The sequence below is a fragment of the Gracilinanus agilis genome, chromosome 2 (genome assembly GCF_016433145.1).
Source record: "Gracilinanus agilis isolate LMUSP501 chromosome 2, AgileGrace, whole genome shotgun sequence".
Lineage (NCBI taxonomy): Eukaryota > Metazoa > Chordata > Mammalia > Didelphimorphia > Didelphidae > Gracilinanus > Gracilinanus agilis.
Window position 1 is genome coordinate 681,291,369 of NC_058131.1, and position 16,850 is coordinate 681,308,218.

General features: G+C 42.4%; 1 protein-coding gene across 1 annotated transcript; it reads right to left on the reverse strand.

The window, feature by feature from the left end:
* Nucleotides 1–1,754: 1,754 nt before the first annotated feature.
* CXCL12 (C-X-C motif chemokine ligand 12) lies at nucleotides 1,755–16,455 on the reverse strand. Its single transcript, XM_044659130.1, has 4 exons — nucleotides 16,302–16,455; nucleotides 7,735–7,852; nucleotides 5,193–5,279; nucleotides 1,755–1,955 (listed from the first exon to the last, which is right to left on the reverse strand). Exons 1-4 carry the CDS (start codon nucleotides 16,360–16,362, stop codon nucleotides 1,862–1,864), a joined length of 360 nt encoding a protein of 119 aa, XP_044515065.1. The 5' UTR covers nucleotides 16,363–16,455; the 3' UTR covers nucleotides 1,755–1,861.
* Nucleotides 16,456–16,850: the final 395 nt, after the last annotated feature.

Here is a 16,850-nt window from a genome sequence, read left to right on the forward strand (position 1 = left end):
TGTGCCAGCATACAGCCAGGTGTCTTTAGAATTTGGGAGTGGAATGAGGACCATAAACTCAATTCCTTGTAGTCCAGTCTCCAACAATAGAGCTCTTTCCAAGGAAGATATTACTCCACACCCAAAGGTTATTAAACTGCTATCATCAGAGCTCCCCTCCCATCAATTGTGGAGCAACAATCTGGCTATTATCTCAGATCAAATGGTGAATGACTGAGAAACAAATGTTCTTTTGTGGAATTTTAGCTGGGTTCTCCAGACACTTTTTTTTCCAATGAGGAAAATGAATAATTTGAATTTGCAGAAAAATACAACAGAGGCATTCAAAGTGTTGAGAGGAGCTTGACACTACTTTGATCATCATGAATTTGGCATTCCTTTATGTCAGGGTGTTATTTTATCTCATCGTTCCTTCCTCTTTCCATCCTATATCCCCCAATTCTATCCATCTGCCTTTCTGGAATTTATTAAAATGGTGAGTTGAGGGGGAAGGAGTAAAGATGAAGGAAAAAAGTAGAAGAAAAGACTTCAGGAATCATTTCTTCATTCTAAAATCTCCAAGGATATGGGTAGAGAGAGAACTATTATAAGGCAAAGGGGTACCCCCATCCACCCTTTGGGCATTTATTCCACTTAAATAGAAAACTTGACCAATTGGACCATGAATCCATTGGATTTTCACTCAGTTCTCAAAAAGAATAGAGACCAGGAGAAATGGCCTATCTACCTCACAAAAGAAGAAGCCATCACAAAGGGAATGTGAGAATATCATAGTGATGTTTTCTTGACCCAGATTGTGGGTCTTTTCCACAGCAAAGAAATGGCTCCTCTTTTAATTACAGAGATGATATTCGAAAGGGAATATACACAACAGATTACCCAGGGAACCCATGGTCCCAACAGTCAGCTTATTAGGACACCTTGAACAGAAGTTTTCCTCTGGGTCCTTCTGCTTATCAACAAATGGCAAGAAGCTCTATCATAAACCATTACCACCTCCAAACCAAGCCCTGAGGTAACCGAAAAGACTGAGCTATAGGCTGGGAGGCTGGGGCATGAATGAAAATCATCAGGCACAATGGTTGAAAGGACATCTATCAATCAATAGTGTCTCATCAGTGCAATTGGAAACCAGGAACCAGAGGACAGAGCACCATTATTAGCTGCAATCACAATGGGGTGAATCTTGGCCCAAGCACAGAAGCTGAGCTTCTTTTGCCCTGTGCTTGGTGCCCTTCCTTAAAAGCTTAGCAGAAGAAAACAAGATTTTAATACCTAGTATCATTTTTGTTTTTGTTTTTCCTCGTGGCTGTTTGTCTGCTGCTCCATGTGTGTCACACTTTTGTATTGGCGAGCTGGGACTCTGTAGTTCCCCCCTCCCCCAAGTCAGCAGGCATGCAAAGTGAACTTGTATTGGTGCTTGGAGAGGCATCCTTAACTGGGTCATTTTAGGACTGGGAGAGTGCAGAGCATATTAGAGGGCTCTGGATTAGAACTTCAGAGATGCAAGTCTAACATGGAGTCCTCAGTCAATTTTAGGGGGAAAAAGAGTCCTGGGGAAAGCTGGCTGGGTCTTAAAGATCATGACCCCCATTTCTGAAAGACAACTACTGTCTTCATAAGTTAAGTGGGCCAAGAAAGGCCCCAGAGAAAGCACGCATACCATCAAAGCTCGAAAAGTTGCTCAGTCACTGGAAGGCAGATACAAGGTCAGCCGCAAGTGCCAGTCGGGGCTGTTTCTTTCTTTACCAGAGGCAGCCTTGTGTGGGAGGTTAGAGCAAGCTTACAAAACGCCGAGGATAAATATCAGAGCATATTGTAGGGGTTGGGGGATCCATCTTTCCAGGGCAGCAATGGGCAACTAGTTTTTCCTTTTTTGAGCAGCCTTTCTTTTCTTCTCTCTCTTCTTTTTTCCTATCTTTTCTTTTTTCCCCACTCTTGCTTGTCTGCGCCCCCTTAGATAAAACCAGTAGAACCATTAATAATGTTGAAGTGAACAGTTGTTTGTCTTAATCTGTGCCAATTTAGCATTGCCTTACAAATCAATCCATCCCCTTTTTCACATTCTCAGGCCTGGAGGCCCCTAGAAAGGATTTTTACCCCTTTGAAAATGCACTAAAGCATTTATGACCTCATAGGATAAAGCATATCATTGAGCAAATGTCAAATGAACACCCATAAGCCCCCCTGAATTGTAATCAATAAGATGCACCCCTACTTGGCAATTTGCACAGGTTTAATTCATTCTTGGTCCCTGGGGCCCTTAGCAAGGTCCCTATAGACCACTATTAAAAGTCCATGCCAAGATGACACCCTCCAAAAAAGGAGGAAGCCATAGATTTCTGGATCATGGCATCCTTATCCTTTTGCTGGTTCCCCAAATCTCCAATTGTCTTATTCAAAGGTCATGAAAATCTTACTTTGCGTTTAGCTTAGATTAAGAACATCTAAACATGGGAAATAGTGATGAACGAGCTTAAAACCCAAAGCTAAGATTTCCAATAATCCAATGGTTCTTCAATGTTATCTAAGTGGATATTCCATCCAATAATTATAGTTTGAAGTCTACTCGTTCCTGTCCATTCTGTGAGACTCTTCCCCATATACTTCCTTTTTTTTTTTAAACAAAGAAGGGCCCACTCATCTTCTTCATGGGGAGAAGATGACCCTTCCTTATGTACATCTGACATCCCAAGGAAACCAAGGAGGTACCTGGGATGCTAAGCCTTCATTCTAGACACCTGACCACCCATCTTTTGGGGGAGAGGGATCATACATTGTCCTTTTCTAGTTGCTGATCTAAATTTTGTTTACAACTCATGAAGCAAAATTTAGATCAATGCCCAAAAGAGGACAAGAAGGATATCATTTTCCCCCTGGCATCCTTATTTTATGCCTGAATTCTTTTTGGTTATGACTGGGACTATTCTGGAGAACAAGTTAGGTTGTTAGGAGGACTTAGAAGAATGACTGGCCAAGTGACTGGAAAATTAAAATGATATGAGCTTAATGGTATTTAATGATTTATGTTGTGAATGGCTTCCCTGGATAGTTTGACATATGTCAATAACAGGTCTTTGGATATTACATGAGGGATGTTATGAACACTAAGGAAGAGAAGGTAAGATAAGCAAAATTAGTGAGTCAGATGCCATCTTATTGGTTTTACTATAGGAAAGAAATGGAGCGGGGGGAATTCCCATTTAAAAAATCTTGCTCTTTTTCCTGTGAACAAATTAGAAATTGAACTAGTCTGGGCAGCTTTATACCAATTAAGGGAAGGCCTTTTAAGGCACTTGAGCACCAGTTCCGTTTTCTTTGCAAATTTAAGCAATTTACAAGAGCCCCATCTATAAAAAAACTTATGAATTTTATTCCATATAAACAAATTCCCACATACAGGAGTGTTTTTTTGTACCATGAAACAATTAGCCATTTTATTGCTAGTGCATATAATGTCACATTTGATACAATTTCAATACAAGTGAAAAAATATAATATGGCTGATTGAGTTTGATAAGCTACATTAAACATCATATATAAATTTTTTTTACAAATTCTGTCAGTAGTTGGGTATAATATAGAAATTTAAACTACTGACATTTGTATGGCTCCAATTCAAATATATGAATTGTTTGATGAACTATAAATAGATTCCAAAATACATTTGTTTTCTGAAGAAAAGTTGAAAAAGAAAAGCATGTGCACAAAAATATATCAAAAGCATGCCTTGCCAAAAGCTATAGCCACTGCCTGAAACATCTGCAAATAGCATTTATCCATGGAAATTTCATTCCTGCCAACAGTTCTGATTGGAATATAGACCCCAAGTTGTGGCTGCTTAATTATCTAGGGTATTAGTGGGTAAATGCTCCGGTTTCAAAAACCTCAGAGGTTGAATGCCCCTGCGTGGGGGAGCTGGCCTTTATTTGGAGCCAATCTTAGGACCAAATACATTTAAAAAAATGTTGGACTTAAAACTCTATTAAATTTGGCCAACATTCTTTTTTTTTTTTTATTTCCAGGAAAATTGGGATACAGATCTGGTAGCCCTGAGGCATGGGCCATCTCCAGTGCCCTGAAATGGAGTACACAAGGGTGTTTTTGAAACATTTTAAAGCACTGTAAACCCTGGGTGAGCTGAGGACCAGGAAGGGGAGGTTTCCTGGAGAGAGTTGGCAGTAGTCAAATGGAGATGAGCCTGTACATTACCATCAACATAGCTCTTTGGGTCAGTTCTCCAGTAAAGGAAAGACAAGTACAAGCAAAATTAAAGCATGGCTTTTGGACAAAGGATGGGGGAAGGATAACAGAAGATGCTGGGTACACAGTAGTTTATGAAATGATGGTTAGGACTAAGACCACTCCCATTCGTTGCACTGAACTATGGAATAATTTGAACATTCCTATTTTTTTCCTACTCAGGGAAGCTAGAGATTAGTCTTAATCTTGAAGAGACTCAGTATCTGAATTTCCACAGACAATGGCCTCATTTCCAGCATATCAGAATAGTAGAAAGTCACATGGAAATCCAATGCAGGGAAAATATACATCTCTTAAGTCACTGGGACATCATCGATCTCCTTGTGTGACATTCACCAGGGTGTCCCCATGCCCCAAACAAAGGAATATAAACCACACTAGTCCATACCAATAGGATTCCAGATTGGCCAGTAAATTAGAGAATCTTTGTCCTCCTCTTGAGGAGGGAATAAAGTTTGGTTCAACTCCCAGCTTCTATTTTACCATCAAGAAGCTGACTGTGTACCCAGGCTCACGATAGAAGAAAAGAAAGCTTCAGAGTGAGTTGGATGATAGATTTTGAAGTAATCATGAGTTTAAAAAAATAAAAATAAAGAAAGCATTTGGCTTGTAAGAAATGCGATTTTGTAAGGATGATGAATCTAGAAAAACCCCAGTTATCAAGAGCCGACTCACAAAAGCAGAGTCAGATCTCTTATTCTCTGTTACAATAACGTACCGGTGAACTATGGACTGCTTAATTGTGTACATATTTGATAAACTTAAAAGCTTGCCATCAGATTCATGCCATATCCCAGAGGAACATGTAAGTCCTTCAGAATAAGGACCCCTTCCCTCCCACCCCAACCTTTACCCTTTACACTTGTAGGCTGCTTTTGCACTTGTCAGCTTGTATTAGCTGAAAGTCCTTTTTTGATTGTCTCGCTTACTTGTTTAAAGCTTTCTCCAGGTATTCTTGAATCCATTTTAATTTGGGATCAATGCATACTTGTCTGCTGTTGTTTTTCAGTCTTGCCCTGCCCAACGATAAAAACCACCAGAGAGAAAATGGATTTTTTGTTAGTCAAAAATTAACTGAAAAAAAGAGACAAAAAGATAAAAATGAAGAAACCAAAGACACATGATGTATTCAGAGCGAGCATTTCAGAGTCATTTTCTAAGTGCAGCTATTAGCTTCAGCCATTTTTCTATCAACCTTATACAGCTTACTCTCCTCTTTGCTCTGAGATGGAATCCCTCTTGGATGATTACAGTCACGCCACTGGGGCAGCAAACACAGTGCAACAGAAAAAGTCATAGTTTAGGAGGTAAAGGACCTGGATTTGGTTCTCATTTCTGCCTTTTGCTATGTGTGTGACTTTTCGCAAATCATCCAATTTCTCTGGGGCTTGGTAAAAAAGACTGTAAAAATCTGTAAAACAAGAGAGTTGGCATAAACTAAACTTTCTTCTCACTCCAGATTCATGATCCTATTGTCCCAGCCCCCATCTAGGCTTTACTGGTTCTAGAATTTCATGGTAGTATTCCAAGTTGAAAACCTAAAGGCCAGGAACCTCACTGCCTAGTTGGGGAAGAGTAAGGGGACCTAATGATTCAGTATCAGATAAACCCCAAAGTGCAGGGCATTTAGTTCATCATTAATCCGTGCCATCTAATTAGGGCTATTTAGTTGGCTTAAGCAAAGGGGACCCTGCAAGTATTTTATTTTGCAAATGACTCATCAAAGTATGTATTCATTATAACACAGGGGCAGTTCAATGCAGCCTTCATAGGCCAGTACATCCTAGGAGAAAACCCCTCAGAGAGTTAGAGGAAATAAAATGAGTTTTTCCCAAAGCATTGGAATCTTACCCCAAACCTTGGGTAAATCAATTTTTCTTCTTCCAAACTGTGCAACAGATAGTTTTTAACCCCAAACTCAAAGCATAAATGTCAAACTAGATGAACTGAATGTGGAAGGGAAAATAAAAGTAACTTTCTCATGAGATCCTTGTAAAATAAAGCAGATTAAGGTTTGCTTGTTTGTTTTTTTAAACCACACTGGATTTTAAACAGAAAGTAAATTGGAGAATGGAAAACTGTCATTTGCAGTGTTCTCTAAAACTGGGGTTTTGGGGAAAACACATGGTATTTAAAAGCAACAAAATCTTTTATATGGCTCTTGATCAACAGGGAAATTGATTAGATCACGATTTCAGGAATTCTCTCTTGGGTAAATATATTTTTTCCCTTCAAAACAAAACCCAGAATTTTTTTAGGATGCCTACTGCAAACTAAACTTTGCAAGGAAGGAATTTCACCTTCAACAAACATAAACAAACACACACTTCTCCTCACTCCCCACAAGAAAACAGATCAACTCTATTTGGATTATCTCTGGGTTAAGGGAAAATTGTCTTAAATGACATGCTTTGGAATTTGGAAAGGAAAATTAGGTTTTGAAAAGCATCTCTTCTTAGGTTTTTAAAAGAACTGCTCATGTCTTTTTTTGAGAGATTGTGGTTAAGATGGAGCAAGGGTAGATAAGGACGAACTAAACCACAAATGCCAGCAAAAGAACAAAGATGAGGGTATAGAAAATAATTGGAAATACTAGAAAATTGATCTCTGGATTTTTTTTTCACAAATAATAAGTACCCAAATGGTAGGGGATGTTTTTCTGGTCACAAAGATCTTGTGCAATAGCCTGCTGCCACATTTGCTATAGCTCCAGGTTGCTTTCCCTCCTGTAATGTCTTATTTTCTTCAATATCTAAGTTTTAAAAGTGAACCAAGGGAGAGGAAGAGAGAGAAGAGATTGTTGAAATAGTGGATACCAAGCATTTTAGCTGTCAAATATATCTTCACATCTCTTTGATGTAACTAAATAATCTGCTTCCATGATTTAAAAAATGTTCACTATTGGCATTATATTTTAGGAAAAGATAACCAATCAATAAATGGTTTTGTTTATGGGTTAATTTTGTTTCCTTTGTTTTCATTGGCCAAGATTTTCAGTAATGATCTGCTGGAGGAGGAACTGAATTTAGTTCCTTCCACTGAGCTACCATCTCCCAGTTGTATTTTATGGTTAACAAAGAGCACTACTTCTGTTTTAACCAGCTCTTAGACAAGTCAGAATTTGTTTGGAACCAAATCTAACCAAAATAATCTTAAGCAAAGTCCAGAAATCATCGTGAATTGGGAATTTGACTTTATATAGAAATAGGAAGAGGAGACAAAAGCATCTATTAAGCACCTACTGTGTACCAAGTATTGTGCTAAGTGCTCTTTTCTTTCTTTCTTTTATTAGTTGGAGGGAGTCCATAAGGATCACTCTAGTAACAACTCACTGCCATTTCAGGGGATCTTCCCAAAGAGACCAGAGCAGCATCTTACTTATCTTGCAAGTAAAAATTAAAGGACCAGCAATCACTGCTTGGCCATCCTTCCCAGGCTGCACAGTGAAAGATGATTCCCCAGGGAACTTACACGATCTGGAGAGCACAGTTGGGTGTGTTGAGGATTTTGAGATGCTTGATGTTGGCTTTGGCTACATTACTCTCAGTGAATCTGCAGGGACATCTGTAGCTCAGACTGAGCGGTTTTCCTAGAAAGAGCAGCAAGAAAGTGGTGACACATTATCCTTTAAGTCCCTATTAGAGGCAAGCGGGGTCTAAATATGATAGTAGAAGTTAAGGACCAGAGACAAAAAAGATGCAACTTATAACTAGCACAAAGGCAGTAGTGCACAAGTTTCTCTTTCCCCCCATGAATGTCTGAGGGTCTGAAATTCAGTCTTTGCAATTTAAGGAGACAAAAGAACAGGTGGGAATTTGGAACCTAAGAAGGGAGAAGAGATTTAAATTAGTAGGCACCCAATTGTCTGCCTCCTAAGCTATTAGCAATTAGATAAGATAAAGGCTGCCATCAGGGGTACTTTTGGGGGATACTTTTATTTTGCCTTTAGGCCAAATAGGAAGAAGAGGGGAGAAAACAAGAGGGATTATTTCCAGTTTCCAAAAACAAAAGCTTTTCTTCCAGGTTCCTGGCTGACACGTTCTGGTTTCAGCCAGAGCACCCTGGTGTATCGCCCAGTTTTAGGCTCCTCCATCTAGAGATGAGAGGGACCTCAGTCCTACCACTTTATTTTACAAATGAGGAAACTGAGGTTCAGAAAGGGTGATTTCCCTAATGTAAAAAAAAAAAAAACAAAAACAAAAACAAAAAACACTTCAAAATTAGAATTTGACCTCAGGTCTTTAAAAGTTTTAATTCCAGAGGAAAGAAGTTATTTGAGAAAATTCACAGTAAAAGAAAGAAAAAAAAGCTTTGGTGCTCCTTCGCCAAAAGGAGGAATCTTGAGTATACCATGTTCTAGGCTCTAGGCTGACAAACCAAAGACCTTTGGCCCAAAGCCAGATGTGATAAGCTTTCTTTGGCCAAATCTCAGAGAATTCAGCAGCCTCCTGGGAAATCTCATTATGCCCATTTGCCAATTTACCAATCTTCAAAATGTCATAATTGACATCCATTAGTGCAAATAAGCCAACGGGCTTCTGTAACGTCCCCCACTCATCCCCAGTGTCTTTAACTGGAAGGGTTTAGAGGGGCTGAAAATTTGTGAGTTCCCCTCCTCCCTGCAGATTTCCATACAAATGCTCCTAAATACTTTAGGCTATTTGTATTCTTAGATGCGTTCATTAAGGATTAGACTAGCATCTGAAATTATTTATTTCACAAGTCAAAAAATGTTTATATGTTTAGAGAATTGCAAGAGGCTTGCAGAGAATACTTCAAATACAGTATCTTTAGAATGAGCAAGCTGGGGGTCAAAGCTGCAGTGATCATCTGCAGCCTTTTGGGGGGTGGGGGTGGAGTGCCGAGTATTTCCAAAGTATTTTCTTTCCAAAGTCTGGTGTTCATTTTGATTGATTGTCTGATTTGGGGAGAATAGTTTATTTCAACTCCAAACTTTGGAATAAACAGAACATGCTATTCTCCAAGGTCAGACAAGCCCTGACTGATAACCAAGGAGTGGAAAGCTTGTTTTTCATCCTGGTCAGTTGGGATGAGAGCAGTACCCCAGGGACAGGCCCTCTGATTTCATCTGACCTGAAACTTATTGCCAGCCTTTCAGTCTTCAGGGCTCCTGCCTAGGTCAGTTGCAAAAGGAAATAGTTAGGAAAGAAAGCAAATTTTCTTAAATCATAAAATGATAGATTTAGACATAGAAAGAACCTTCAAGGTCATTGAGTCCAGTACTTTTTTTATGGAGACACTTAAGTGGGACAGTAGAGAGAACACTAGGCCTGGAGTCCAGAAGATCCGAGCTCAAAACTGGCCCCTGACACTTACTAGCTGTGTGACCCGAGGCAAGTCACTTAACCTCGTTTACCTCAGTTTCCTCATCTGTAAAATGAGCTGGAGAAGGAAATGGCAAAACACTCCACTATCTTTACCAAAAAAACTACAAACAGGGCCACAAAAAGTCAGACATGACTGAACAACAAAGACACGTTTTATAAATGAAGAAATTTGGTTAAATGACTTCCTGAGGGTCACCCCAGTAAGTGGATGAGGCAGGATTCGGACTCAGCTCCCGACTCTACAATCAATTCCCTTCATCATGCTGCTTCTCAAAGAGCAGTTTTCCTCTCAAAAGGATGTCAGACCAGCAAGGTGGCATGGTCTGCTTGCCTTCTAGACTTGTCTGTGCTGCTTCTTAGTGGAGAGGGCTATGATTATTTTATCAATGGTACAAATATATGTAAATATTTAATTTAATTTAATAATGATAATAAAATAGTTTAATAAATATATAAATAGATAAACGGCTATATATATATACATACATACAGATAGATAGATAGATAGATAGATAGATAGATAGATAGATAGATAGATAACAAGTCAGANATAGATAGATAGATAGATAGATAGATAGATAGATAGATAGATAGATAACAAGTCAGAGCTTAACTAGAGGTAGATAAGGGTGGGTTACCAGTGAGAAAACGATATCTTTATTTAAGGAAAGCAGTGCAGTTGTTTACCATCCTGGCCTAGGAATCCTTGCAGCAAGCATAGGCAAGAAAGATTTAGATAGTCCTATAGTATACAATAACAAGGTCACAAATAAGAAATCTTTTCCTTTCCAAGGAGAAGTTGCTTTCACTACCCCAGCAGAAGTGCAAATGGATAGGCTTTCTCCATTCTAGGAATAGCATTGTATTTGGAGTTTTGAGGGTCTGGATTCAAATCCTCTTTTGCACTCACTTATTACCTGTGTCACAATGGTCAAGTTCATTAATCTTTCTGGATATCATTTTCCTCAACTGTAAAAATGAAGGAACTGGACAAGTTAACCTCAAAGGGCTCTTTTTTTTTTTTAAAACCTTGTACTTCGGTGTATTGTCTCATAGGTGGAAGATTGGTAAGGGTGGGCAATGGGGGTCAAGTGACTTGCCCAGGGTCACACAGCTGGGAAGTGGCTGAGGCCGGATTTGAACCTAGGACCTCCTGTCTCTAGGCCTGACTCTCACTCCACTGAGCTACCCAGCTGCCCTCAAAGGGCTCTTCTTGATCTAAATGTACACTCCATTTTGTCCTCAATCCACAGAAATTGGCAGTCTTGTGACTGAGGCTACAAAAACTCTCAAGCTGTTATTCCATTTCTTCTATCCAGAAGTCTCGAACCTCTTGCCAACATGTAGAGAATGAAATTTTGAATCCAGTTGGCGGTGGTGTTTAGTGTATAAACCCCCATACTTGGATTCAGAAGACCTATGTTCAAATCTCCCCTCAGATGTTTAATGACATGGCCCAGGGCAATTCATTTAACTTCCCTCAATCTCTGTTTCTCCCCTGTAAAATGAAAATAATAATAGCACCTACTTCACAGGGTCATGGAGGCTGAAATGTGATAATGTAAGTGCATTGTAAGCAGGAAAGTGCTCTATAAAATTAAATTGTTATTCTATTAAAAATACAAACAGGCTACTACCTACGCATTTACTGAACTGAGTTCTATTTGCAGTTTGGCACTGGGTAGGTGGTGCATTTAGTCTAGTTTAGCTACTGATTCCCTCCAGGGAGTTTCCATCTCAACTGTCTCATCTCTAAATATATAATGTCCCAAGTGTCCAAGAGCCTTCAGACATTAATCCTCAATAGAAAGGAGACAAGAGGAGCCAGTCAGTTTCTGAAAGGGAAATGCAGGTTGTCAGACTTCTAACAGCCAATGCTCCACCTCACAAGCAGGAGGCAATGGGTCAAACACCCTGGCCCCAGCTGCAGCTGCATGCTCTAGGTAACCCTGAGGCCTGGGTAACAACGAAGTTTAACCTCTGTAAGTCAAAGGTGCCCAGGGCCACAGATGTAGGGTCTGTACAATGAATACTTCCAATCAACTCAGGAAGCCCAGGTGATCTCTGCCCTGCAGCTGTCTGGATCATTTCTGTCCCATGACAGAAAGATCAGTGTATGTCTCACCCAGCAACACTCAGGATGAGCCTAGAGTTGCCTCCTTCCCTCTCCTTTCCTCCCCTAGGTAAATAGGATCCTAGATTATTGGAGCTCAAATGGACTTCCCATCCACCTCGAGCCCTATTTTTAGAGATAAGGAAAGAGAGGAAGTTAAGTTATTTCTTCAAAGGCATACAACCAGTTAGATGTGGAGAAAAGATAAAATCCTTCTTTGTCATAAGCTAAAATAGGAAGAGAGGGAGAAAAAAAGGATCGCTATTTGAATTCTGAAATAAGATTAAATTCTATGAATCTATACGTGCTGCTTTTTACCATAGTGGTGGGTGTGTTGATACTTTTGTTCTAATTATTTTCATTTAAATTCTTAAAACAGTAAGTAGCCAGAGAATCAAGACTATAAACACAGAATCTCAATTTGTTTCTCTTATGTGAGAAAAAAAATCAATAAATTAATCAGCAGATGTGCCCAATTTCAGGACCTTTCATTAACTAGCCTGGCTTTAGAGCAATCACTAAACTTCTCTGAACTTAATCTTCAACTCTTTCTGACATTTACCAATCTTAAACAAAGCTTCCAAAGTACTTTACCAGCTTCTCAGCACAGCTTCTGGGTTAGTACCTCAGATAATATTCGCCTTATTTTATGGGAAGGGAAAATGAGGTTCAGGGAAATACAAGTGAGAGAGGGTGGATTCAAACTCGTCTCTCCTGACTCTTAGAAGTGTTAACTACGAGGAGAAGGGGCTGGGGGTTAGGAAGGAGACAGAGAGGCAGATATTCTGATCTCCACCAGTTAGTTCCACACTTAAAAATTAAATGTTTATTAAACATCTGTCTTACACAAGGCACGGGGGTGGGAAGGCAAAGAAAAACGGGGAAAATGTAAGAATTTGCATATTGAATTTTATTTTCGGGTTTGCAAGTCTCTTTTCCTGAGAACTACTTTATGAATCCAGGTCTCCTGCCTCCAGCATTCATGATTTAGGATTATGGAACTACTTCTAGGCATATATATAACAGTAAAAATCCTCAGTCCCACATGGAGTAGGGTAACGCCCTAACACCCTCAGGAGAGATTTTTTTTTTTTTTTTTTTTGGGTGCAGCAGGAAGACAGAGCCAAATATACAAGCGCTGGAAACTAATGCGGAGCAGATAACCTGAGGCAAGATAACCAAATTATAAGCGAAATTCAGTCTCCTGACTCTAGGCATTTGTCAGACGAGTGTGGCTACCCCGAACTGAGCACCTTGGGTGGAGAAGGAAAAAGACAGGTGAAAGCCAAGAAAGTTGTAGCCGCGTTAGAATTCGTAGAGATGGCCAGGATCCGCCTCTGCCTCACCCTCCTTTCTAAATCTCAATAACCCTAAACTATGCATTGCAATCTCTGATGCTAAACTGAAATCCTGAAGTCTACGTGTCTCACTTTACTTTCGTATCTTTGTCCTTTAATAAGATGGAATAGTATTACGTTGATTGGTTGATCCAATTTGGGAGGCATAGGAGAGGGAGACGAGTACATTTATGACTTTTCAAACTCAGTTTTCTTTTCTTTTCTTTTTTAAAATTAAGGCTTGTGCCCATCAGCCAGAGGCTCTATACTTCTGGAATGGACAAATGGACTACTAAGGATTTCTAGAACTCGAGTTCTGTGCAGAGAACCCCAAATCCCACTCTCTCCAATTCTATAGGGAGATGAAGAGAAAAGATAACGGAATCAAGATTTGACCTCCAGGGTTGTCTGCTGGTGACTGCACTAGATCTGTAAGTAGCTAGAGTAGTCCTGGGTAGGTAATTTGAACTTGTCGGTTACCTTTTCTAGTTGTTTCCACCACCTCTTGTCTCTTTGGGGAATATGCATGGTTTACGGAGACCAGAAAGGTCCCGGGAGATCAGAAAGATTCCGTCTTAGTGGGATGGAGCGGGGGTGGGGGTGGTGGGGGGGCGGGGGTGGGGAAGGGAGCAAACTACGAACAAAACACTCAGAGCCCCCGCCCTACTTTATGCTTTCGAATCTGGAGGCAAAGCACCGACATAAGACTAAAGAGAAGCAAGCATTTTCCGAAGTCTTGAGCTCTTTATTTTAGATTTCTTTTCATAGAAGGGACAAGCTCTGCGGCGAGCGCTCAGTCTTTGGGTTCGTCCAACTGAGTTTTCCCTGAATTGAGTCTTGATTAAAGCAACCCGATTTCTCCCTCCCGCCTCCCGGTCTCCACTGTCTTCTCTTCTTTCTGCTCTCCCTTTCTCCCTTACACACTGAAATCGGATATCTAGGTTTTCAATTGCCGAATGTCTCGGAGATTAAACTTTTAAGGGACACCCATTAAAAAGAGCCAGGGAGTCTTAGCCTTCATTACAAAAGAAGCTGTCTCCGCAGGTGTGTTTCTGCCTCTGCCGGGGCGGGGGTAGCGAAGAGGGGGGCAGGGAGCGCTCTCGGACTTTTTGGAACCCAAGCTCTGCCAAGGACGCCTCTGGCCGCTCCTGGGGAGTTCTGGAATTGTAGGTGCGTACCCTATCAGCCTCTTACAAAGGGCGCACGCGCTCGCTCGAGCGTTTTCCTTGGCAGTTCATCACAGCGCTCCTTGGAGCATACCAACGCAAAGCCCGGAACGCCAAAGGAAGGAAATCATCCTTAAGTGAAAGCTGGCGCTTCCACCGCGTGGTGCAGTTTGGAGAGTACATTTAGAATTGAAAGGGCTGTCCAAGGACATCTAGCTAATTCTCCCGTGTTTTGCAGATGGGGAAACTGAGGCCCAGAGTTATGAGGTAACTTACCAAAGGTCACAAAGACAGTAAAGAGCAGAGCCAGGGGTCCTTTGAGTCCAAATTTACCCTTCTTTGACACTGCCCTAAGTCAGAGGGCTTGGGTTCGAAGCCTGACTCTTTTGGACAAGGCACTCCCCAGGTCTCAGTTTCCCTCTCTGTAAAATTAAAGTGTTAACCACTTTCTGTCTCCCAAACCTATATCTTTGGAAGAAGATGATCCATCCAAAGTCGAGATTGAAAATTTAGCGAGGAAAGCCTAGCGGGGTTTGTTTTGCTCTCCAGCTCAAAGGTTGTGCAATCCCAACAGCTGTGCAGGCCAGGCTCTCGCCTCCATTGTTTCCCCAGGGTCACGGAAGGGGAGAAAGGCGGGGTGAGGGAGAGAAAGGAAAGCGAGAACCAGAGGGTTTCGCTTGGACTGACTCACCCCAGCACCAAGCAGGTTGTTACACAGAGACAGCTTTAGCTCGTTTCTGGCAGGTTTCCCTGGCTGGGGACAGTGTGCTGGAGAGGCTAAAGCAACACGCACCTTTTGGGCAGCTTCTCCCAGGTGCTTCAGGACCTCGCCAGTCCCAAGAGCCCCAGTCCTAGCCTGAGTTATTTTGAGCTCAGCTCCCCTCGCCTGCTGACCCGAGGCTCTTACAGAAAAGAAGCAGGGAAACTGGGACTAGAAGTGCCAGTGAAGCAAAGTCTTTGATAGAGGGAACCCCTTGGACACAGCTGAGTCCCGGGTAACATAGAACCTCGGCTTTCAGCGGAGCCTCTTGCAGAGGGAACTCGAACCGACTAGAGAATTGCTGGGCACAGCTCGTAGCGCAGGGGCGCTGGGGCTACAAGCAGAACCCGCAGCTGGAACCGCAGGCGGCAGCAGCTGGGCAAAGCCCTCACATGTGCAGCCTGATGTTATTCTAAACTAGAAAGTGAAAAAAAAATTCCCTGTGGTCGGAGGAGGGGGGTGAGAGAGAAGAGGAGGGCAGGTCGATGGTTTTAATTACAAATATGCTTAGTTTTGTTCTCTTTTCCTTTGCCGAAAATAAAGCCGGGAGCGGGGACCCGAGGCTTAGCCTTCCTTACTCAGTTCAACGTGCTTTTTTGTTTTTTCCTTTTCCCCTCTCAGGGTACTGATGGGTTTACAGGGCGAACCCAAAGCCTATCAATATGAAACGGAATGGAAGCAGCTGGATCCCTCCGGAAGGAATGGTGAGTCGCTAGTCAGATGGGAGAGATTTCCCCCTCGTCTCCTGGCTCGACTCATCAAGTCAGAAAAGGAGAGCTGCTCTGGCTCGAAGTTGAAAGTCCCTAGCCCTCCGGACCCGGGTTTAACACGGCCCCACGCCAATTGCCGAGTTGCAAATAGGAGAAAGGCAAAAGCTGTCTTTCTTCAGACTGCGGGGCTGGGTATTCAGCCTTAGCCCGACTGCAAATGAAACTAGGCTGGTGCAGACACGGCGGCAGGAGGGAAAGGGAGGCGGGCAGCTCCTCAACTTGCCTGGAAAAGTGCACAACGATCCCTAGTTCTCTCCCCCGTCAACTCAAGCTTAGATTCCACAGTACCCCAAAGGAGCAAGACGCGCAGAAAAATCAAAACACGGAGGGGACCGACTCTTCCGAAAGGTGTAGATGGAAAGTGCGAGGGTTCGCCTAGGGCTGGACGCAAGAATTCTACCTTCATTTGGGCCATTTAAACTTGTCAGTAACCGGGGGAGAAGAATGCACCCACTTACTGCAGGGGCTCAGGGCATCTGGACCACAAGGCGGGGAGATGCCTCTGAATGCCCCCGTGCGGTCCGGGCACGGGACTCACACTTACCCTCGGAGAGCGCAAGAGTTGCCACCAGCAAGGTCACCAAGGCTACCACTTTCACGTCCATGATCCTGGGTGGGGGAGCCGAGGGCGAAGAGGCTAGGTGTTCGCGGGGTAGCAGGCGAGAGAAGAGTGAAAGTCCAGCAGCAGTGTGCGCCTCTACACGCTCCCTCCTCTCCTCTATAGAGGGGGCGAGCTGGGGGCTGGGACAGGGGAGGGGAGAGAAGAGAGGCGGGGGGAAGGGGGGTGGGGAGGGCCCAGCGGAGGGGGAGGGGAGTAGCTAACGATGATTTATTGCCCGTGGCATGTTATTACATCCTTCCTCTATTAACATTGTTGGACCATGCCCAGAAGACCAAAACTCTCTACTCCGCAGCCGGCCCAAGCACTGGCGAGTTTAGCCAACTTTAGACGGAGGAAAAGGAGAGTAAATAAATACTCAAAACCAAGCAGAAAAGGACGCGAAGTGGTCCGACCTGCTCCCGGGGTGTCAACCCACACCTAAGGAGGATGGGGAGCCAGTTTCAGAGCCTGGCCCACTTCTGTCGGCGTGTG